Here is a 24203-nt window from a genome sequence, read left to right on the forward strand (position 1 = left end):
TGAACCGCTAGCAAACAAACTAAGAAATGCTAAAGAAATAACACCATTCAAATATCAAACATGGGAAAAAAAGATTGCCTTATACGCGGACGACTTAATGATTTTTACGGACAATTATATCAAAGCCAAAGAAAAGATAGAAGAAATCATAAGTGAGTTTGGAAAAGTCTCGGGCTATTTAGTAAACCACGCAAAAACAGAAATCATGACCTGGAATACCAAGTTCAAAAATCCAAACATAAAAAAAGAAATAAGATATCTAGGAATTTTAGTGAACCACGACTTAAACAAAATTCCGCAACGCAATATAATGAAGGTAGCAGGAGATGTAAGAAAACTGCTTAAGGTATGGTCCACCTTACCATTAAGTCTGATAGGAAGATCTAACACCATCAAGATGTCAATAATACCAAAATATACATTTCTCTTCAATTCAATTCCATTGGAATTTCGGAAAACATTACTAAAAAAACCACAAAGCGAAATTTCAAGTTTTATATGGGCCTCGAAGGCCACAAGAATATCACTAAAAAAACTTCGGAGGAAAAAACAAGATGGGGGACTTGCTAGCCCAGATCTGATGGAGTATCACAGGGCGTTCTATTTCAAAAACACCCGAGTGCTTTTAAAAATACATCAAAATTACCCAATACATCTACAAGCAACTACAGAATCTAATGACCACTTCTTATTCAAATTCGGACACCCCAAGTACTTCAAAAAAATAAAACTGAAGATCTTAAGGGAGGCAGCAAAACTGTGGACACAAATAAGAACAACTTTAAAAATTCCATACTACAGTGAGATGGCTCCAATTTGGTGCTCGCCAGGTACTCCAGAATGCGTAAAAGACTCACTGGCAACTCCCTTAAAACTTGCAAACATTAATTACTGGGGACAGTTACTGAATGGTTCAAATTTGAACACGTGGACAGAACTTCAAAAATTAACGGATAACACAATTTCTAAATTCAAGTACTATCAAATCTTAAGCTGGTCTAAAACGATTCCTACATACAACAAGGAAAACGAAAAGTTAGAGAAAGAGATGGTAAGGATAACACCGATACAAAAAGAGGTGGCAAAGTGGTACTGGGCGTTAATAAATGCAGGTGATGGAAATACAAGCACCGAAGATCAAATCTGGGGTAAAACTCTATCGATACCCGATTTGGACCTAATCTGGCAAAAGTCAGCGGGGAAATGCTGGTCAACACTTAAATCGGCAGCATTGAAAAGAAATCACCTGTACACAATACACCGAGCATACTGGACGCCAAGGAAACTATCTAAATTTAAAAATGCAGGAACAAAGAAATGTCCGAAATGTGGAGAAGATAATGCAGACGATATTCACATGTTTAGAAGCTGCCCTAATCTACAGGAATTTTGGAATGAAGTGGGTAAGACCTTAAGCATGATCATGAACAAGGATATAACTGTAAGTACCACTTTAACTCTGTTTGGGATCGAAGAAATAGCATATGGAGGGGGCTTAAACAAAAATCAAGAGAATCTACTTTTTGCACTGATAGTACTGGCAAGAAGGGAAATCTGCATTAAATGGGTCGGGAACGCCCCCCCAACACATAGAGAATGGATAAATTCAGCCGTAAGAATTAATAAACTTGATAAAAGGGGATATAACAGCAAGAGATTTAAGTATTGGGACAGTTTTGAAAATCATCTTAATAACAGCACAGGGTAGAAGAAAATAGCCCTATGATTAACGCGAAACAATCTCTGGCGAACAAGTATGGTACTTGTTGAGTAGTCATAATGGCTAGCTCCCCCCGTTTTGAAACCAGAGTTCTTATTATGTGAAGGTTTAAGGGTACTCCTCTAAAAATCATCCTGAGGATGATAATCTCCCCAAACACGAGAGACCAAGGGGCAGAACCGGATAAGAACAAAAAACTAGAGGCAGTCACCTGAAATTCCGAAAAACATAAGAATTTCGCAATATGAGGGAAAAAAAAAAAAATAACTGAAAGAACTAGTTGGTGACAGATTTGGGAATTTCAGAAATAATTACTCTGCGAAGAGAACCCGGTGTCCATCAGTTGGAGCATAGGAATATAGCAATTCCTTTTGGCAAGTACTCTCTCACAAGCATATTGAGTGCATGTTTACCAAGTGACCTTAAGCAGCTGGCAGGCTTGTGCTCTTTAGCTTAGTCCCTTTTTCCAAAAGGGAGGCTCTATTGTGGTCTTTTTCAGCAGACAGTATATTTCTGTCAAATGGCTTGCAGTAATGCTTGGAATCTATCGCTTTTGTGCCAAAAACAGTTCGATTTCTACCTTATTCAAATCACTCAGTTTTCTTTACAACCTCCTTCATTTGCAGAACCATGGACATTTATATGGTTTTGAAATAATATACAGTAGAGGATCCTTCGTAGCACCTAAATCATTACATTCTTTGCTCCTCTTCGTTGAGGCAAACTATGCACCAGCTCCTCTATTTATAAGTTTGTATAATTGTAGAAGTAAGACGTTGTAGAGACATTGGGAGTATTTGCGCTGCCACAGGCATGCATGTGCCACATTTTCTGTTTTTCTTTTTTTTAAATATTCCTTTTGAGGTTGAACAGATATGCATTAGTGGGTTCCACATTTGGTAGAAGGATCTGCATCAGAAATACTATTCTTGTCTTATGGAGTCGTCTTCTGCGTCATGTATTCCAGTCAGGCTAGTGCTGATGCAGTCTGTTTTCCCTCTTCCAGGTTAAATGTGTGCCACTTGGCCAGAGCCAAAGCCCAATCGTTGGCTTTTTCCTGATCTACAACTACTCCCCTTCATAGCTTCAACTTGATAATCTGAAGCCCTTCTATAAGAAGTGTTTTTGATAACCTCCAAAAATATATGTACAATTAGTCAGTTGGGTGACTAGTTGCGGAGAAATTAAGCTTTGGTATGGAGGTTTCAGAGGTTGGACCATATTATATGATAGATATGGAGCATGATGTACATAACATAAATCTGTCCACTAACCGGGGGAGAGGTATGTATATGGGTGAAGTTATAAGTGTGCTATGAGGAAACTTTTATTCCTACAGGTCATTACTAGTTTATTTGTTGTTTGGAAGGCTGTAAATGAAGTTGGGGTGGTCTCTGTTAGATGTAAGTAATGGGATTACAGCAGCTGAGTCATTATGTAGGAGTTGAGTCTCAAAGTGGAATTAAACTCCACACACTGTTCTTGGGGGCATCGACAGTAAGTACAATCAAGGAGAACACCAACATCATTGGAAAGCACCCGTACCAAAGCTGAAGAACTGTAGTTACAGCTGTGTAACGTGTTTCAACCGAATCCGCCATGACGCATTATGCAAAAACATGTTTGTTCCTTTCTCTATTGAAGTAGCCACGTTTTGTAATTGATGAAAGTGTTGTTTAACACAGTTATTCTGTATCCTCTTTCGGTTTTAAAATCTTGAAGTTGAGGGAAATAATCTGAATCTTAGTTACATTAAGGAATCTGCTGCTGTCTGCTTCATTACTGATATGAGGGATTTGGCATCTGCTGTAGTGATGCCAGTGCTGCCCACAAATACACGTGTCTGGAATGCCAGAAAAATGGTAACGTGTCAGACAATATTAGCTGCAGTTTGTATAGTGAAAATTATAGGATTAGTTTAAAATGCAAAAAAAAGAACTGTAGTGGAGGAAAAACCCTGGCGTGTCCTCCCTCCACAGTCTGACTGATCAGCATAAGAGCTGTGGGTAATTTATTTTTATCAGTTTGAAGACATACATCTGGTCATTGCCGCCTTTAAAAACCTAATATGACCTTGTCAAAGGCCTTTATAACATCAGTGAGGGTGTTCTCTACTGAGCTAGCACAATTATGTAATGTAAGAGCTGTGGCTGTAGTTTCTGTTGTATTCGACATAGGATGAATCCATGTTAAGAAGCAGATAACCAATCGGAGAGAATGCAACGTTGCATTTTCCCAATGCACAGTATTTAAGGTACTAGATCAGCAGTAGTAACCTATCGATACATCTTGTTGTTTATGCATTTAGATCGATATTTTAACAGTTGCGGACTGACTTAAAGGATGCTCTGGATAACTAGCAAGAGAATAGATTGAGCAATCTGTTATTGGTATAATTTCTAATGGAATGCAGGAAACTCATGATGGGAAATTGTAAATGCATTCTCGTTTTCCTGGTACATCATCCCTTCCTTAGTGAAGATTGAAAGCATCTAGTTCTTAGAGTTAGTTTAACTGTAGCTATACTACAGTCAAAAGCAAGTGCCTTTGTCCCTAGATAAGTTATTGCACATTGCTTCAGATTCCGTTCCACGTTTGCCTGTTATACATACATTTGCCACGCAGTATTTAGTTTGTGACAGTGTTTGGAGGTGGAGGGCACCTGAACTAATTTTTGGGAGTCTGGACTTATTTTTCATTATCAGAGTTTGTTCCAGCACAAGAGGGAGAAAGGGAGGATGACCGAAAAACAACTAAGAGAAAGAATGGATTAAAAAAATAACCTGCAAAAGTGAGCTGAAGAGAAGTGTTTGGTGATGGACGAAAGAGGGCCGCAAGTGGAATCCAGACGAGACATATTTGGTATTCAATAGTGCGGGCTCTGGCCCCTAAGATAGACTTTGGACCCATCCAATTTACAAATGAAGCACTGGTTCCAAGTTAAACAACTTAAATATTCGAAATGGGGAGAATAAAATCTATGGGCTATTGGGCTTTAGGGTTTTTGCCAACTCCGGCTCTCCCAGCCTAAAACGTTTTATTCATAAATTTATATGCCAGACATGATTGACAGGCATCTGTGTGCTTTATAAGAAAACAACCTTATTGTGAAGGCTCCTTACTTGGAAAAAGGTTATCCTTGAGTACCTATCATAACAAGGGATTGAAGTTCTGCTGAACTTTCCTGTGCAGTTGGGACTACTTTGTGTACTTTGTTGAACTTATGTTATACAGGCTGGTTTGAAAGTAAAAATTTATATTCGGGAGCAGTGGAAACAAGTGTTTCTTGATGGAGACTTATTTTCTAAATGTGCTTGGAATGTTATTAATTCACAATAATGCTGCATGTTGAGCTGACTAACTTTTTGTATAGCACATTTGCCTCCCTCCCTACGTGTTCTCTGCACATATTATAGGATGAAATGTTTCTTTAAAAAGTATTCATGGCTCCTGTTAAAGTCCTAGCTGCTTACAATTCAGTTCAAGGTATGTTTCCCTCCGCTTTGCCATTTACTTGAATATTAAAGTTACAATACCTGTTTACACATCCAAAACCCCTAATCTTCCTGCATGATTTCTCCAGTGTGTGTGTGTGCTTGGCTTCTAACGGTACCATTGTTCTGCAGATGCTGAGCAAGAATTAATCTCAGATGAAGGTTTATCTGTCTCTGTAATAAAATCTGAAAGCCAGTCGTCCCAAAATATTCCAGAGAAATCAAAAGGTACTTTGGATTTCTGGCATTTTCCCTTTTACTTTATACTTCACTGGTGGCGGGAAAAAACTTCATTTTAATAATTAATTTTGGAATACAAAATGCTTTGAATTTTACTTTGATAATATACAGAGAATGTTTTGCCTATTCTTCAACATTGGTTATTTTATGCACGTACTTCTTTCAAAAGTTCAACACGTTAACAGTAAGTATCCCAGTGATAAAATTCAAATCTTTTGAGCTTTATCTAGTGAGTTAACAAGGCCTAATCACAAACCTTGTAGCCTATTTACAAATTTGTTGAACACAAACTGAATGAGCCCATCCTTTCAATATTTGCTACAAATTGAAAATGTATTTTGCTCTATGATAAAATATTTATTGACTTCATTCAAGGGATTTTGCTCTTTCTGCAGCACTCTTGAGAGAATCCTGAGCTATTGTCTGAGGTTTTATCATTTTAATAACCCTAGGCTATAATCTCTCTACCTAGTGTGAGAGACTTTCAACCCTTCAGGGTACCTCAAACTGTTTATCCTTGTACTGCATGTATTACCCGGTTATACACAAGGCTAGTCAATATTTGGCATGTGGGTTACACTATCACACCCCAGACTAGCCTGCGGAACATCTGTGTGTATTATACTGATTTTGTTACCTGTAAAAGAATCTGTTATCCCTGCAAGAATTCAGTTCAGACATTAGTTGTATGTGGTTTGTGCACAAGCATACAAACTGTTACATAAATATTTAGTGACACATTCAGATAAAGCAAATGTACAATGCATGCAAATCTTTATAAAAAAACAAAAACATTCTAAGATCATTTCAGCTACCTTGATAGGTTACATAACTATGCCTGATGGTCACATGCCAATATTTGTAGCAGGCACATAGCACTAGGTTAGGAACTTGAGGACAGCAAGTTAGGTACTTATGAGGAGAAGGTTACACAAAGGTATCTGCAAGATATGTTGAAGCCACTCTGCTCTTTTGTTACGTCCCAAGGTTACACGTAGACCACAGACTCAGTCACTTTAGTCCTTTAGAACTTTTCGTTTGTGGCTTCTTAAATTATGCCTTCATTTTACATTTATTCATTTAGTTCAGTAATCTGTATTGATCAGCACCAAGCACTAATAGTTTATTCTTAAGGCATTGATGGGACGTCTGCTATGTTCATACATTCACAGAGCACTAACAGACCACATATTCCATCAAGCATACGCTAATACCCAGTCACTGAATCCTTTCCAGGACTTTGATAATGCTAGTCTTTGCTGAGCTGCCCCACACACCGCTTTGCATCGATTAAACTTTTAAATGTATAGCACTAAATAACACCCTTCTACAGTTTCCATGTGCGATATGTAGCAGATGTTAACATTACTGAATGTTGGAACAAAATTTACAAGCCTCAGAAGAATAGAATGTAGGGTTGAGTCTGCCTTAGTGTTCTGGAAGTCATGAGCTCCAATACAGCTGTTTTGTTCTGGGAGTTTTGCTTATGACCACTTGTTGTCAGTTAGTAAGTTCAGGAGGGTGCCAAGATGATACTCAGTTGCATCCAGTTAGAGTTGATCCCAGCCACTTTCTCTACCACCTTAAGCATATGTTGGTGCAACAACACAATACGTTTGTAGTTTTTTGTTAGATTCTCATTTTAACCAGTGTACAGTTGTTGTCCTTCCATCACAGTATCCTTTGAAGATTGACTGGCTGTATATGTTGCTTCCATAAAGGACTCTTTACATTTATATCGCTGGTGAATAGAAGATGGACAAACAGCTGTTAATTGCCTAGGGAGGTAGGATCTTTAGGAGTTGGTACAGTGATTAAACATACCATATTTTGTCAGGTACAAATACTGCCTTAATGAATTGTTGCACTCTCCATCAGCGTCAGAGCAGTGACTACTGCTTTTCTAAGGCCTATGCCTTTGCTGTGATCTTGAAGTAGGCCACACCATCTAAACTGTATGCAGTTGCTTAACATTATTTTGTCAAATCAGATATTAGTCCAAGAGTGTTCTTTGAATGATATGTAGAGCAGCATATTTCATGACAGTGTAAACGTCTGCATTTGGACGTCCATACAGCCAAAATGTCAGACATTGCAGCGAAGTCTATATACAGAGGAAATAGTGTTCATTGGTAGAAAAGTGTGCACCTTCAGTAATGTTAGTTCTGGTGAATTCTCGGTTTCTTCAGCAGTATTTTTTTCTGGCTGCAAATATCTGGTAAATGGTGGCACATCAGAACCCTGCCAGGTGTCTTCATGTCAGGATGTTGCGACGTGAAGTGAGTCCAACACCTTGAGACATGCATTACTCCTATGTGCCTCAAAACAGCATGAAAAATGTCTGGTATACCAGTGCTGATTCCATTCTACTTCAAAGGAAAAAATCCTAGAGTTGCGCTGGGGCTGCATCCACTTACCAGACCAAATGACACACTAGTTGAATCCTGCTGCATTTCTCATTTCCAATCACACGTTTTGGTGCTCCTGAATACTTGATCACCTGTTCTCATTCTATTAGTTTGAACTTTGATTGTTTTTGTGGGTTTCTACTCTTTAAAGTTAACACATTTCTTTCTGAGCATTAAGTGCTTTGACAGGATTCTCATAATACCCCTGGTGCTTGGGAGTCGGTTTTTAAAAATGGAATTTGCAACACCTGTTCCAACATTTATTTCCAGATAACTGAGTGACTGTCACTAATAAGAACTGTCTCATGCCTTGCGGGTGTAGAACCCGAATCCCATGTGATTCAATAGTGTCTTGCGACTATCCTTTATGTAAATGTAGACTTAATAAAGCTATTAACCAAACTCCAGGGCTTGCCAAGATCTGTGGATTACTACCAGACCAATGGTTCAAGTCTGTTGTGATGATCGGCACCAGAGATGCAGTATCTGCACTTGGGCCATTTCAGCTGGTGCAGATACCAGTACAGAAAGCTACCCGACTGTATTGGGGTTTGAATGTGAAGGAGAATTTCTTTCCCATTGTTTCCCATCAAGCAAGAAATTAATCACCAAATGGCAACTGACAATCTGGCAAGGCCACTGTCTAGGGCACGTAGTTCTGGATCAGTCTTGTGCTCTAGATGAGCTTTACAGTAATCTGTACAAAACACAAGGATCCACCTTTTAATCGGTGTCTTTGAGAAAAAAGGGTTCTCACAGGTTTTTATGCGTCTTTCCTACGTTGGTTGAAAGCACTCAGTGTTCGCTTAAATACCCCTCACACACCAAAAGGGCCCTTGGTGTCATGCTTCATCATAGGGGTCTTCTTGTCCCACTGCGGGACAGGGCATGCTACAACCTACGACTACGCTGGTGCACTGATCTACAGTACTATGTGTGGTGTAGGAGTTGGTGAGAAGAAGGGTCAGGGGTGAGTGAAAGTGTAGTTAAAAAGGACCTGGCTCTTGTGGACTAGTAACTTTAATATTCCCTTGAGCTGGCACTGTTAAAAGCGGTGTGTCGGAGGTAAGTGCTGTTATGTGAAGAGGCAACGAGTCGTGCACAAAATACAATACCCAGTAGGTATTCCCTATGTTAATCTGAAAGAAAAACACAGTATTAAAAACCCGCAGAACACATGTTGCATCTGACGGAAATAGTAACCTGTAAGAAAAGTGATCTATACAGTGAGTGATCCTTTCTAACCATTAACCATTAGTGCAATGTCCTGTGGATAAAAAGTAACAAAACATAACTCACAAACATTTAACAAAAAACACACACTCTATCTTGTGCTGGCCATCAGTTTAAGGTACAATGAGGAATACGTCTCTGCACCCTGGAGGGGGTTATGCTTGATTAAGTGGAGAGAAATTGAGTAACAGAAATACACACTTAGTTTGGTAGGAGACAATGCTCCATGAGCGTCAGAACGGGTGGGAAGGGTGTCTACAATCCCATTCTGTATATGGAGAGAAAGATGTACGAGAAAAGTGATCAATATCACGCAGGAAATGGTTCTGGTCCGCCCCCATTCCTCCGTAGCGTCTATGCCATACTTACTGAGTGTCAGACAGTGCCTCGCTAAAGTAACGCCTCCCGCGGCTCCATGGATTAGTGAGTCCGCGGGGCAGTGTCTATTTGTAGTGGCTCTAATTGCCATATTTGCCGCCAAAACCCTGTGCTCAGATCTTGTGCTGCCTTGTTAGTTCCGCCCCGGAAGTAGTTCTCTAGGAGGAGCGCTTCCTGTACTCGTGGCGCCTGGAGAAATACTAGAACGCCCACTCGTTATGTCCAAGTGCTCCCCTGTGTAGGGTGATCGGTGCAGACTCAGGGTTAAGCACCGGAAGTATTTATTGGGAGGGGTGCTTCCTGTATTGGATTGCTAGAGCGCCAACTTCTACGGTACAACCAGGTGGTACTGAACATGGCCGGAAGTACGATGTACTCACGGAGGTTGAAAAATACAAATGGTCTATTTGTGATGCCGATTGCATCCCAATGTGGCCACTGTTACATATAAAAAGAACGGAGTAAATGTTTTATTTTTTAATCCCTTATGATGGATCCATCCTGTTTGGTGTCATTATTTTATTATATCGTTAAGTACTGCACTCCACTATTTATGCCAGGATTGCCATAGTTACCTTATTTTTTGGATGCCGCTTAGGGTTCCTCATAAGTCATTGGGGGGGAGTAATTCCCCAGGATGGTAGGCAAAACATAGTGGAGGCAATTATGGTTAATCTCGGGTGAAGACAAAGCCAATTGGGACCAATTTCAAGGTTCCTGTCAGCACGTGGAGCGCCCATACGGGTGCCATCATGACGTTGATCGTGGAGGTGTAATCACCGGGCTGAAGTGCACAGAGATTCAGTAGGTTGTCTCATAAAGCAGCCCCTGGCGAACCTCCCAGTTGGTAGTTCAGTTAGTGTTATCACTGGGTTCAGGACAACTGGTATGTCGTCATTGAGACCTATTATGTGGGTGCCCAGCCTGAACACCCATTGTTGTTCTTTTTCCAACAGGCCACTGTCGCTATTCAATTGTTCAAGGATTGTCCATTGTAGCTCTGCCACGCTATGAGCCATGGTCAGGTAGTGTGTAGCCATTTTAGTGGTGCTCTTTTTGCAGCGAACATTGCTTTTGTGTTTGACAATGCGGGTCTTTACCAGTCTGGATATCATACCGATGCATTCCAAACCACAAGGACATGTGATCATGTACACCACGTATTTACTGTTGCAGTTGGTGAACCTTCTTTGTTCCCACTCCGTGCAGTTCCTGAATTTGATGTATCTGCTCCTCTTGGTGAGGTGACGTGTGCTGCAATTACCACATGGGTGGTGGCCCTGGACTAGGGGTAAGAGAGGGTTTATAATGATCTCAGTAGATGCTGTGCGTGGTCTGGTGTGGACGAGCAGATCTTTCAGATTCCTTCCCCTCTTATATGAAAACATTGGTTTCGGTAGATTGAGGTTCCTACAATTCAAAATTCTCCAATGTTTGTTCACTATCTTGTATACCTGGTTTGAGTGGGTGTTGATAGTAGTGACACAGACAGGTCTCGCCTCTTCTTCTCTTGGTACCCTGTCTTCCAGGAGTGCATCCCTGTTATTATTCCTAACCCTCTTCAGGCCGTTCTTGATGATCCCTTGTGGATAGTTTTGTTTCTGCAATTTGGTTTCTAAATCAGAGCCTTGCATTTTGAAATCCTTTAGTTCGGTACAGTTCTGCCGAAATCGGAGAAACTGTCCGTAGGGGAGGTTGTCCCGAAGTGGCGGGGATGGAAACTATTGTACAGTAATAGACAGTTCTTTACAGTGGTCTTGAAGGGTGTGGTCGTTTTCAGAGTACCACTATCTGGATAGCGGTTTAGATCCAAAAAGACCAAATTACTATTTGAAGATGTGTGGGTGAATTTGAGATATGCGTTTTGTTGATTGAGCCAGATGATAAAGGCTTCGGTGGATTGAGTGTCTCCCCTCCATATCACCAGGACGTCATCAATGTAACGTTTCCAGGTTATGATGTTATCAATGAAAGGGTTATTCGGGTGCGAGATCTTGTTGGTCTTAAGATGGTGTACACAGAGACCAGCTACAGTGGGAGCGAAGGTGCTCCCCATGCTAGTCCCATGTTTCTGTAAATAGAGGGTGCCTTCATATAGGAACAAATTCCTTTTGAGGGCCAGGGATGCACACTCCAAAACCACATTCTGAGGTGTGTGGTACTCCCACGGTGTTGTGAATAGGACTTCTTCAGTTATGTGCAGAGTCTTGTCATGTGGTAGAATTGTATATAGACTCTCCACATCGAGCCCCAGTAGAAGATGTTGATCCGGATCGAAGTTAATATCTCGGAGAAGTTGTAGGACAGCCCTTGTGTCTCTAAGGTAGGTCCCAGTTTTCTGGGCCAAAGGCCGGAGGAATGCGTCAGTGAATTTAGATATTGGTTCTAGGATAGAACCAATACCAGACCCAATCGGACGTCCAGGTGGGTGTTCCAGATTCTTATGGATCTTTGGTAAGGTGTAGAAGTATGGTGTTCTTGGGGATTTCTGGACTAGGAATTCGGCCTCATTCTTGGACACCCAATCATGTGCCGTGGCCTCCTCGACCATCCCCACTATTTGAGTCTATTGACTCTGTTGGGTCATCCCGTAGGACTTCATAATTCCTGCGGTCTTCTAAGTGTTTCATGCATTTGTAGTCATAGTTGTTACTTGTCTGAATAACTATTGCTCCGCCTTTTATCCTCCGGTTTAATGACGATGTCGCTGTTTGAGGATAGCTGTTGTATCGCTTCTTTCTCATCCCTTGATGTGTTCTGGAAAGTGGTATTGCCTTGTGTCTGCATTTTTCCCAGTTCCTCCATTACAGCTTTCTCAAAGGCTAGTAGTTCCACTGGCAAGGCTGAATCTGGGGGGGTGAAGGTTGATTTTGGTCGTAGTCCTGTGTCTGAGATGTTTATCTCTGTTGTTCCTTTCCCTTCAAAGAAGGCTCGTAACATTAGTCTGCGGATGAACTCCTTAATTTCCCCGCATAACTTAAATTTGTCAGCTCTGTTAGTAGGTACGATTCCTAGGCCCTTCTCCAGGACCCGTGTTTGTGCCTCTGTCAGTTCGTAATTAGTCAAATTGACTACTAATTGCCTCTCTTGCTGGTTGACGGTTGGTTGTTAGATGGTCTCCTCCTGCTACTCGTCGAGACTCGTGGTGTCTCTTCTACTTCGGTTCCCCAGTGGACCTGATTGCCCCTCCGATTTCATCCTCTTGGTGGTCCCGGGCGTGCCCCTAAAAAAGGTGGTGGTCCATAGTAATCGAATTCCTGTGGTGTTGGGGCCTAGTGTTGAAATGGTCCTCCCATTGGTTGCTGTGGAATGGTGCGTAGGCATGTGGGCCTGGATAGCTGTCCCATCCCCTTCGTCTTGTGTTGTAAGGCCTTTGATATTGGGATCCCCTTCTGTAGTTCCTGGGGTTGCTCCCTCTACTCGAGCCCGAATTGTTGGATCCAGTGTCAGATGCATCGCTGTCTGTGGCCTCCTCACTATTGGTATACTTGGCTATGTAGTAGTCACATGTGTAAGGATACACTCTTTAATGGCTGAAGCGAACTGTGCCCTTTTTACGTCTCGCCTAGCGATGCAGCGCATGCGCTGCTCGCCTTGGAGAGACCTATTGTTGTCTGTTTCTCTGCCGAAGGGGGACAGGAGATGTGCACGCGTACGGATAGGCAATAGGCACTCTGTACGCGTGCACATCTCCTGTCCCCGCATAGAGCTGGTGTTTGAACACCGCGCGCGCATGGCGCGCTTTCACTTTCCCTCCCTCCCCCCGTCCTCCTAGTTAGTTTCACGCCTTTACATGCCTGCCTCGGTGTGTGTGCATGTGTCACTGAATCAGTGCGCCCCTCTGTCACTGCGTGTCTGAGCCGGTCAGTGTGCGCATGTTAGGTGAGCACTCTCTCCCCCTCCATCCCTGCCTGCGCTGCTGGAGCTCTGGAGTCACATGGCCTCGATTCTGACGTCAGTGGCAGGGGATCGAGCCCTGCCTGCTTTCTTTGGAATGAGGGTTTTGAGGATGGGCGGGCTCCGGGCCGAGTGCAGGAGAGCTGTAAGGTAGAACTTGCAAAAGGCTCGTTACAACATGGATGTGAAAGGAAGGAGGTTATCTCAGTCTGAGGGAGAGGGTTCCGCATTAAGCTGGGCTTAGACCCTGGCACCCCTGTCACCCGAGAGGACGGTCACGTGGCAAGCCAGTTGAGGTTTGGGGTACAGCGGTGCCAGGGAGACAAAGTCACACTCGTAGTCCATGTGCGTGCAGCTGTACTGCGAAGAACAGTCAACTATGGATGTGCTGCACAGACCCCGAGAGTTCAGCAGGACCAGAGACCTCAGGCTAGCGGTTGGAGCACAGGGCGCTAATAGTGCAGTGCTGCCGGGAGCCCTGCAGTGTGCAGCGCACCACCAACATGGAAACTTTGCAGCATTGCCCAAGACTTGAGACTGCACTGTATCCATCGATTTGAGCGTGTGCCCATGGGCGCTGGCCCTCCGAAATGCCAGGGGTAGCAGAAAGTGACATCATAGGACTTTTTAACCCGAATTTCAGGAAGTGACGCCACATGCCATTAACCCTGATAACATCACACTTTTTTTTTCTCACTGAAGCCTAGTGTATGTATAATTCAAAGATAGAAATGTATTGATAAATCACTGGAACATTCAGAACAAGCTTTTGCAATGCAATAGGTCTCTCATTTACGTGAGTTTGAGCTATTGACGTTGCAAATAACAATGCCTTTTATTTTTGTTTTTGTTTTTAAAACATAAATAAAAGGCAGTGTCATTTGAAATGCCAGTAGCTTAAACATGCGTAAATGCGAGACCTATTGCATTGCAAATGCTTGTTTAATTTGTTGTATTTGCTGTGCTTCATGGTGATTTTGAACTCACTCATATGTTGGTTGAGTTCTTCCAGCCGTTTCTTCAAGACAGTAGTGGACTGGTAGCTCTTTAGTTGTACTTCCAATTTTTGGATGTCGAACTTTTAATTCTTGGGCTAGTAGAGTTGCTGTTTTTATAATCAGGACCAGCCAGTTCCGAGTACAGTGCCACGATATTAGTGACCAATCCTTTTTGAATGATTTGTTGTGTTGAAATATGAACGGCTCTCGTTGCGGACTATCAGGCCCTGTGGTGCCGCATTTGCCCTCAGATACTCTGTCATTAGTAGTCCATGGAGGGCTGCCTTGATCTGTGTCCTCCTTAAGTTAGCCAGCTTAACTACTGCTTAGTCCCTCAAAGGGGTTGATGGCGGCTAGTATCCTATCGATTTCTTCCTCACTGAAGATGATGCCTGTTCCTTCGGCCATGCTTGGTAGTGTGAGGTTCGAGGCATGTGGGCTGCTAAATTCATATCTTAGCATTAGATCGCCGCCTAGTGTTGGGCTCGGATGATCGCACATTGTTGTCCTGGAAGAGTCTTCGAAGTATCCTGAGATAGGTGGCTCCTCCCCTGGACTACAGTGCGCATGGGCATCGGCTCCATCCCCAGATTGTTTTTTTCCGCCATTGGGTTCGGATGTGGTCTCGACGTCTTACTGTCGGAACCAAGAAAAACTAACTTTTAGCGGCCAAAAGGCCTCGATTTTCTTGCGTCGGTATTGTCTGCGCACGGTCTCGAATCTTCCGTCTCTTGGAGCCGGAATAAGCGGAGTTTTCTTCGCTCTCGGAACTTTGAGGCCTTCTCATCGCGACACGACTGCAAAACTTTTCGGACATGGAGCGGAGCCCGTTTAAGTACTGCCCGCTCTGTGGGTCCAAGTACCCACACATCGATCTACACCCCGTGTGTAACAAATGCCTTTCGCCTGACCACGACGACGGCAAGTGCAAGTTGTGTGCACAGTTCCGCTCAAAGAAGACTCTCAAGCTTCGGCGCGCGGTGCGCATGGAAGCTAAACAAGCGGCCCCGGATCCGGAGAACATCTTCGGCGACCAGGACGAAGAGGACCAGGGTCATCATCTCCAAATCTCCCCACCCGAGACGGAGGTCGAGGCGGATCCGAGAGACGACGACGGAGTCGCGGGTCAAGGCCTTGAATACGTCGACTAGGTAGGAGACGACGATGAGATTTATGGGGCCGCGGCAGACAGCTCGGGGGACGAGCTCTGCCCCGACGGTTACGAGGATACCGACCGGGACACGGGATCGCCTGTCGGCCTTACCCAAGACCCGTTGCCGCAAGCCACAGCCCCGCCTTCGGGCCCGGCCACGGACTTACTTGCTGGGCAGACTGTCTCGAAACCGAAACCATCGGGATCGACAAGACCTAAAATGGCCGACCCGAAAACGAAACCGAAACTTAAGGACTCGAGTGTCCCTAAGATGGCTGCCGTGCCGGTGAAAACGACGGTGCCCGCTACCCCATCGACTCCGTCGACCTCCGGTCCGCAGAAGTCGAAGAAGTCCGTCGATTCCGATGCTGCAAAATCGAAACCGACGCCAGAGGAGGGGTCCTCCAAAAAAGATGGTCGCCACGGGTCAGCGGCTACGACGCCGTCCAAGCCCGCCAAAGTCGGCTCCAAGGAGGCTACGCAGGCACACGGAAAGAAGTCTGCGCCCCGAACACAGGAATCGGAGGCGGTAAAGACAGGATCCGCGCCCAAAGCGCACAAGGCCCACAAGGACGTCGGATCCGAGGAAAAGATCAGACCATCCTCGACAGCGCCGAAACAAACTGTGAGTGAGCCGTCCCTCATAGCCGAATCACTGCAAAGAATCAGGGAGAAGGCCTTTGCCCCGTCGGCTCCGATACCATCGCCGCAGCCGCAAAAGGACACTCCAGCGAAGCCCTCTGGGAAACTTCTCTTTATTTTGCCGCCGAAGGAGGCGCCGAAAGCATTTTCAACCAAATCGGCACCGAAACAGGTGATTTCTTCACCGACTGCCCCGCTTCCACGTCGGGTACTCGAATCAGAGGACGATTCAGAGCATTTCATCGACGCTGACACAGGCAAACTGACCCTCTATAAGAGGAAAATCACTTCGGAGCCAGTGGACTCCTATGTCATCCCACTAAAGAAGAAGAGGGTGCCCCTTGACGCCTCAGGCCTCACGGAACCAATCCAGCCTCCTCCGAGACGGAGCCCTACTCCCTCCCCAGAACACTCTGCGGGTGAGGGGTATGATGAAGACGAGCAGTACAATTTTCCTATCAATGAACCTGATGCACAACCGGATTCCTATGATGACACTGGTGACCAGAACACCCAGGGTGTGGGGCAGGACCCGCAGCTTTTTAATGCACGTGCATCCCCGACTGAGGATTCAGCAGGTTTTCATGCACTACTCGAAAGGGCGGCAGCCAATCATGATGTGGACATGCATGCCGACCCGGTTGAGGAAGACTTCCTTTTCGACACTTTTTCAGTCTCAGAAAGGACAGTAAAAACACTGCCTATGCTTAAAGGAGTCCTCAAGCATGCTGGGGACATATTTAAGGAGCCTACAAGAGCGAGGGTGGTCAACCCTCGCATTGAAAAAAAGTACAGACCTGCACCTGCGGACCCCGCATACATCCGGGGACAATTGCCACTGGACTCTCTTGTGGTCGCCAATGCCAGGAAACGTGCCAACTCCCAGACAACGGGTGAAGCTCCTCCCCCGGATAAGGAGTCCAAAGTGCTAGAGGCAGGGGGCAAAAGAGTAGCTGCACAGGCATCAAACTTTTGGCGCATCGCCAATACACACTCTTGGCGCGTTACGATAGGGCGCACTACAACACCCTAGAACAGATTGTACAACACCTGCCTCCACAGTTCCAAGAAGCCACCCACCTGCTCATTGAGGAAGGAAAGCTAATCTCAAACGCAGCCATCAAGTGTGCACTTGACGCTGCGGACACAGCTGCTAGAGCTATCAACACTAGCGTTATGCTGAGACGACAAGCGTGGCTCCGCATCTCAGGGTTTAAACCGGATATTCAGACAACAATCCTTAATCAGCCAGTCAATCCTGATAGTCTGTTTGGTCCAGATGTTGACACCACCCTAGAGAAGATAAAGAAGGACACAGAAACTGCTAAGTCCATGGGGGCCCTGCAGTCACAACAGTTTCGTGGCAGCAATTTTCGTCGCTCAGGTGCACGTGGAGTCACCAGAGGACAAATGGGTCAACAATCCCAGTTCTCTAAAGGTGGGGCACAATCCTCGTTCACAAAACAGAACAAGGGAGGTTACAGAAATAACAGCAACAGAGGTCGCGGCAGAGGAAACAACAGCTCCCGCTCCTCTGCTCCAGCCAAACAGTGACTCTCTGTCACTGCCCCCCGACCACCTAACACCTGTCGGGGGGAGACTACAGCAGTTCCTGCCCGTCTGGAAAAACATCACCACAGACAGGTGGGTGCGACAACTAGTCCAGTATGGTTATTGCCTAGAGTTGAGGTCCACTCCACCCAACATCCCGCCAAGGCAAAGGCCTATGTCCGCAGAGCACTTGCTCTTATTGCAGCAGGAAGTAGTGGTGATGCTGCAAAAGGGAGCAATCGAGCTCGTGCCGGTGGGAGAGGAAGGCACGGGGGTTTATTCCCTGTACTTCCTTATTCCAAAGAAGGACGGATCTCTCAGACCCATTCTAGATCTGCGTCCCCTCAACCTGTACATACTGTCAGAACATTTCCACATGCTTACACTGCAACAGATTCTTCCATTGCTAAACCAGGGAGATTTCTTAGCAACCTTAGATCTCAAGGATGCTTATTTCCACATTCCACTACACCCGTCACACAGGAAATACCTCAGGTTCACTATTCAGGGCAGGCACTACCAGTTCAAGGTCCTACCCTTCGGAGTCACCACAGCCCCGAGGGTGTTCACCAAGTGTCTGGCGACAGTAGCGGCGCACCTCAGGAGGCAGAACATCCATGTCTACCCCTACCTAGACGACTGGCTCGTGCAAGCCAAGTCAGAGCAACAGTGCGCCGCAGACATGTCGTCTACAATTCACCTTCTTCACGATCTGGGTTTCTCCCTGAACTACCCAAAATCGCATCTTCAGCCGGCACATGTCCGGCAGTTCCTAGGTGCGACGATCAACACCCTGACGGCCATGGCTCAGCCAAACCAAGTCAGGATAGACAGCATGCAGGCTCTGATCCAAAGGTTCAGGCCACAACACTCGCTTCCAGCGAGAGTGTTCATGCAGTTGATAGGCATGATGGCCTCCTGCATCTTCATAGTCCCTCACGCACGGCTACATATGCGCCCGCTCCAGGAGTGCTTAGCGAATCAGTGGACACAGGCTCGTGGGCAATTGACAGACCTAGTGTTGGTTACCAGTCGGGCATACGACTCTCTGCATTGGTGGACTCCACACAACCTTTGCAAGGGCCGACTGTTCCAAGAGCCTGTGCCGCAGATTGTCCTGACAACGGACGCATCTCTCCAGGGATGGGGAGCTCATGTGCTCACTTACACAGTGCAGGGACTATGGACGACGCAGCAACAGAAGATGCACATCAACTATCTGGAACTGATGGCAATCTTCATGGCGCTCAAGTCCTTCATTGTACATCTGTGCAACAAAGTCGTGCTAGTCCGGACGGACAACATGACCGCGATGTACTACATTCAAAAGCAGGGAGGCACCCACTCGCCACAGCTGTCTCGTCTGGCTCAGAGCATGTGGAAGTGGGCCATTCAGAGGAACATTTTCCTCATGGCAGAACACCTCCCAGGAAAGTACAATCAGATGGCGGATCTGCTCAGCAGGTACAGCCATCAAATGCACGAGTGGGAGTTACACCCATCTGTCCTCCACCCGTACTTCCAGCAGTGGGGTCATCCGGAGATAGACCTGTTTGCCACAAAAGAGAACGCAAAATGCCAACACTTTGCCGCCAGGTTCCCTCACCCACAGTCGCAGGGGAATGCGATATGGATGAACTGGTCAGGCAAATTTGCGTACGCTTTTCCGCCAGCCCCTCTAATACCGCTGGTCGCAAGAAAGCTAAGGCAGCACGAGATGACTCTCATCCTAGTTGCTCCAACGTGGGCGCGCCAGGCCTGGTACACCACGTTCCTCGAACTCTCAGTGGTGCCGCATCAAAGACTGCGCCTCACGCCCAGTCTTTTGACGCAGAACCATGGAGAAATTCAGCATCCAGATCCGCAACAGCTCAACCTGGCGATCTGGCTCCTGAAGTCCTAGAGTTTGGATACCTTAACCTACCTCCAGAATGCATGAACATCATCAAGGAGGCAAGGAAGCCAACTACCAGAGCATGCAATGCTGCGAAATGGAAGCGTTTTGTCATTTACTGTAAAGCCAATGACATCAACCCGCTAGATGCATCTATCCCCAACATCATTTGCTATCTGTTGCATCTTTACAAGTGCAATCTAGCGTACACTTCCATTCGGATACATCTATCCGCCATAGCGGCTTATCTTCAAAACAGGCAGCATCTCTCTGTCTTCAGAGTGCCCGCCATTAAAGCCTTCCTTGAAGGTCTGAAACGAGTCATTCCCCCAAGAACACCGCCAGCTCCGGTGTGGAACCTCAATGTCGTTCTCACCAGACTGATGGGACCACCATTTGAGCCACTGCACTCGTGTGAACTCCAGTTCCTTACGTGGAAAGTAGCTTTCCTTGTAGCTATTACGTCTCTGAGGCGTGTCAGTGAGCTGCAGGCGCTCACAATCCAAGAGCCATTCATTCAAGTTCATCCAAATAGGGTAGTGCTACGCACTAACCCCAAATTCCTTCCGAAGGTGGTGTCACAGTTTCATCTAAACCAAACTATTGACTTACCAGCATTCTTTCAAAACCCGCAAACGGTGGCGGAAAGAATGCTCCATACCTTAGATGTACGGAGGGCGTTGATGTACTACATAGACAGAACGCAACCCTTTAGAAAAACAAAACAACTCTTTGTTGCCTTCGCACCACAACACAAAGGCAACCCGATTTCCAAGGCAGGGATAGCCAGATGGATTGTTAAGTGCATCCAGATATGTTATCAAAAAGCCAAGCGCACTTTAACAATACCCCCCAGAGCGCACTCCACACGCAAACTGGGGGCATCCATGGCTTTCCTAGGGAACATTCCTTTAGAGGATATTTGCAGAGCAGCCACGTGGGTTACACCACATACCTTTACAAAACACTACTGTGTTGATGTGCATTCCAAGCAGCAAGCTGCTGTAGGACAGGCTGTTCTGAAGACACTTTTTCAGGTTTCTGCAGCTGGCACGGGCAACCGCCGCTGATGGAGGGACTGCTATGTATTCTATGCTAAGATATGAATTTAGCAGCCCACATGCCTCGAACTGAATATGCTACTTACCAGTATGCATCTGTTCTTGGCATGTAGGGCTGCTAACATTCATATCGCCCGCCCTCCTCCCCGGTGCCTGTCGCAGCTGCAGATATACTATTGTATTTATTCATTAGCATGGACATCCTTTACACTTTTCACTCCATCTTCTGCCACAATGGCGAAAAACAATCTGGGGATGGAGCCGATGCCCATGCGCACTGTAGTCCAGGGGAGGAGCCACCTATCTCAGGATACTTCGAAGACTCTTCCAGGACAACAATGTGCGATCATCCGAGCCCAACACTAGGCGGCGATCTAATGCTAAGATATGAATGTTAGCAGCCCTACATGCCAAGAACAGATGCATACTGGTAAGTAGCATATTCATTCCTTAGAGTAGAGACCCTGGGAGTGTGTGTTCCTTTTAGGTGTATGTGTGTTTTTATAAGAACATGGGTGGTCCATGACCTAGACTATTGGTATATTATCTGATGTCCCACTCTTTCCAGAAATACTGGTATTCTCCCACAGCTGCTCGCTGTCTAAATAGCTACAAAAAACAAGAAAGGGAGTGAAGAGGTAGTGTCCATGAAGAGCACTGGAGGTGGATACGTCCTCTCAAGATTTGTACAAAACACAAGGTACCACCTTTTAACCAAAGTAAGAAAGACGCATAACAATCTCTAAGAACCCTTTTTTTCCTCAAAGACACCCATTAAAAGGTGGATCCCTGTGATTTGTACAAATCTTGAAAGGACGTATCCACCTCCAGTGCCCTTCATGGACACTACCTCTTCACTCCCTTTCTCGTTTTTTGTAGTTTTGCAGTAATCCGTCATGACATGTTGAGTCAACTTTCCGAGCAAGAAATAACAAAAGGAGACACTATGCTGATTGAGTTGATATGTTCTGTCCATAGATAAAAGGGTGCTGATCCCTGAGACGCACACTTCACAATTTAAGATTGTATGAGGGAGTGATGATGGGGCATATATCGCAGAGTTGAAGAATATTCATCCAAGACCAGAGTAGTATCCCGTTAAAACCGGATGGCTGGGCACTTTGATTTAGTTGGTGACCCCCCCTTGCTTGCACTTAATACTGAGCTTCCTATATACTGGGGAATATTGCTGAGGGCCAGAGACTCTTCCGGTGTATGACAGCTGAAAGGTTCGCAAATCAACCCCAACAGTTGGAGTAGATGCTAAGATACTAAGAAACTGCCAAGGCCCATAGCCGAGAAAAAACACATAGCGCATGCCATTAAAAAATAACAAATACGTTTAAATATATATTCCCTTTATTTGATTAATTAGAATATGCACTCGAGGAATGTAAAGCAGGGATTAATACATAACTGAAATGTAAGTGCCTCTAACTTCAAACGACGGCTGGAAGCTGATTTGTGTATGGTAAAGTCTTATTATTCCCCAAACAATTTAGAGGAGTAAAGAAAGGTTCTTAGGGGTGTGTGAAATTCATGTAATTGCCATTTGTGTAATTCTAAGAAATTTCAAAAATATTATGTGAATGGAAATCTTCCATTTCGTGCTATATTTTAATGTGGAAAACATTCTGTACAATAAACAACAACCCCTCCTGGCATTCACACACACTCTCATTAACCGATCGCCGTCAGACATTCTCAAACATACTTACAATCATACCAATCATTATTTACAATCATGAATCAATTATTTTTCAGAAAACACAAGGTTTCTTTAACATATAGCCATAGATATAATGTAAACATAAATCTATAATCCAAAAACTTTTGTTTCTAGTTTGTTGGTTTATGGCTTTGAGAACACTCGGTCTACGCGTTTCAAACTCTTCTTATTGTTGAGTTCTCATCAGGACCATACACTGTGAATGGAGAGGGGAGACCTGAATTAGGCGTGTACTCATAACCATATTCAAAATTGCTAGTTGGCTCAACATCCCTCAAGCATCTTACCTCCAGATTTGGAATCAAGCAAATTATGCTGTTCCTCAAAAAGCACGACGCAGGACCACCGAAATAACATAAAAATGCAAAGCTCAGCCGAGCTATACCACTATGTCTATATTCAAAACAGCGTTATAAGAACATTAGAGAACTTTAGAAAAAACACACACACCGTTACTCACTTTTAGTTCATGGGGGTCGTGCACACTCTACCCTGTAAGGACACATGAGGCAAGTAATTAAAAAGACCCATTGTGTTTGTAGTTCATTCCATATCCATAATATGTGGCCGTTCTTACCTAAAAATCGATATTACTTGGTAGGTGTGGGTAGGAGGGGATGATTATGTTTTAGATCAGGATGGTGTCCCTGTAATCAGAAACGAGATTTATATTAGCCGTACTGCGGATTAATGGTCCTTCGAATGCCTCTGTGCACTCTGCTGTGAGCAGGGAGCCGGTTCCGGTAAAGCGTGTCACCGCTCACCTTAATTTTTGGGCATCCTCGACGTCAGGCTTCCGTTCAATGTTAGCGCGGTTTCTCAATAAGAGTGGAGCATGCCGGGATTCCATATATCTTGGTCGCGTCATCTTAAAATGTCCGATGTTCATCACAATACGATCTTCTTACTATTCTAGATTACAGCGGGGATATAATTTGTATAATCTTTGTTGTGTCCGGCTATTTTCTATTTGAACGGGAATCTATAATAGCAGACTCATTTATTTAATTCAACCAGTTCTTCGTTGGGGTTACTCGCGTCCGCGGGCGCCATCTTGTAGTGTGTGCAGGAGTTGTATCAAACCACAAGGATTCGCTTCTGATCTATCCCATGTGGTATTATCTAAGTTTTTGCTCGGTGGTGGTTTGATAAGTTAATTCTAAAAGTGCTGTATATCGGTGTGTATCCTTAAGATAATCTGTACATTTCTGAAAGTTCATTGAGTCCTTCTGTCGCAGAATTAAATCTCACGATCATCATTGCCTCATGTCTGGACAATTTTGCCTCCAGATCTCCACCTCTTAAGTCCTGTTCGATTTTAGCAATAACAGTCCATCGTAAATCACTCTCTGTATGATCTTTAAGCTGCCAATGGTGGACCAACGGGGCATTCGGGACCTTCCTTTTTATTCTGGATTTGTGTTGTTGAATTTTTGTTTTAATTTCTTGATTGGTCTTTCCAATATAGAGTAAATCACACGGACATTTTACTCCGTATATCACATAGCGTGATTTGCAATTAGTGAAGGCCTCATGTATCCAGGTAGTTTCCTTGTGTTTAAAAATGGTACCTTCCTCAGTGCTTGCACAGCAATTACATCCACCACACTTGTGGTGTCCTTGAATCGGTGGCAGCCCAATCATAGTTCTTAAGGTTACTTGTTCTTTCACAGGCATTGCCGCTCTCACTAGTTTGTTTGCTATACTGGCTTCTTTACGGAAAGCAAATAGAGGTGGTTTGGTGAATTCTTCATTTAGATTTTTTATCAAATGCCAATTACTATTGACTACCTTCTTTAGCATGT

At 44.7% G+C, this 24203-nt stretch overlaps 1 protein-coding gene across 11 annotated transcripts in view; it reads left to right on the forward strand.

Annotated features, from left to right (window-relative positions):
• Positions 1-24203, forward strand: part of ADD3 (adducin 3) — a 455953-nt gene that overhangs the window by 412367 nt on the left and 19383 nt on the right. For 9 of the 11 annotated variants that reach the window (XM_078643745.1, XM_078643750.1, XM_078643751.1 and 6 more), the window contains one exon: positions 5347-5442. The exons of the other annotated variants lie outside the window; for them this stretch is intronic. In XM_078643745.1, the coding sequence (XP_078499871.1) occupies positions 5347-5442 (96 nt within the window). The remainder of the gene's footprint in view (positions 1-5346; positions 5443-24203) is intronic. 11 annotated transcript variants of the gene reach the window in all.

The sequence above is a fragment of the Lissotriton helveticus genome, chromosome 5_1 (genome assembly GCF_964261635.1).
Source record: "Lissotriton helveticus chromosome 5_1, aLisHel1.1, whole genome shotgun sequence".
NCBI classification, from domain to species: Eukaryota; Metazoa; Chordata; class Amphibia; order Caudata; family Salamandridae; genus Lissotriton; species Lissotriton helveticus.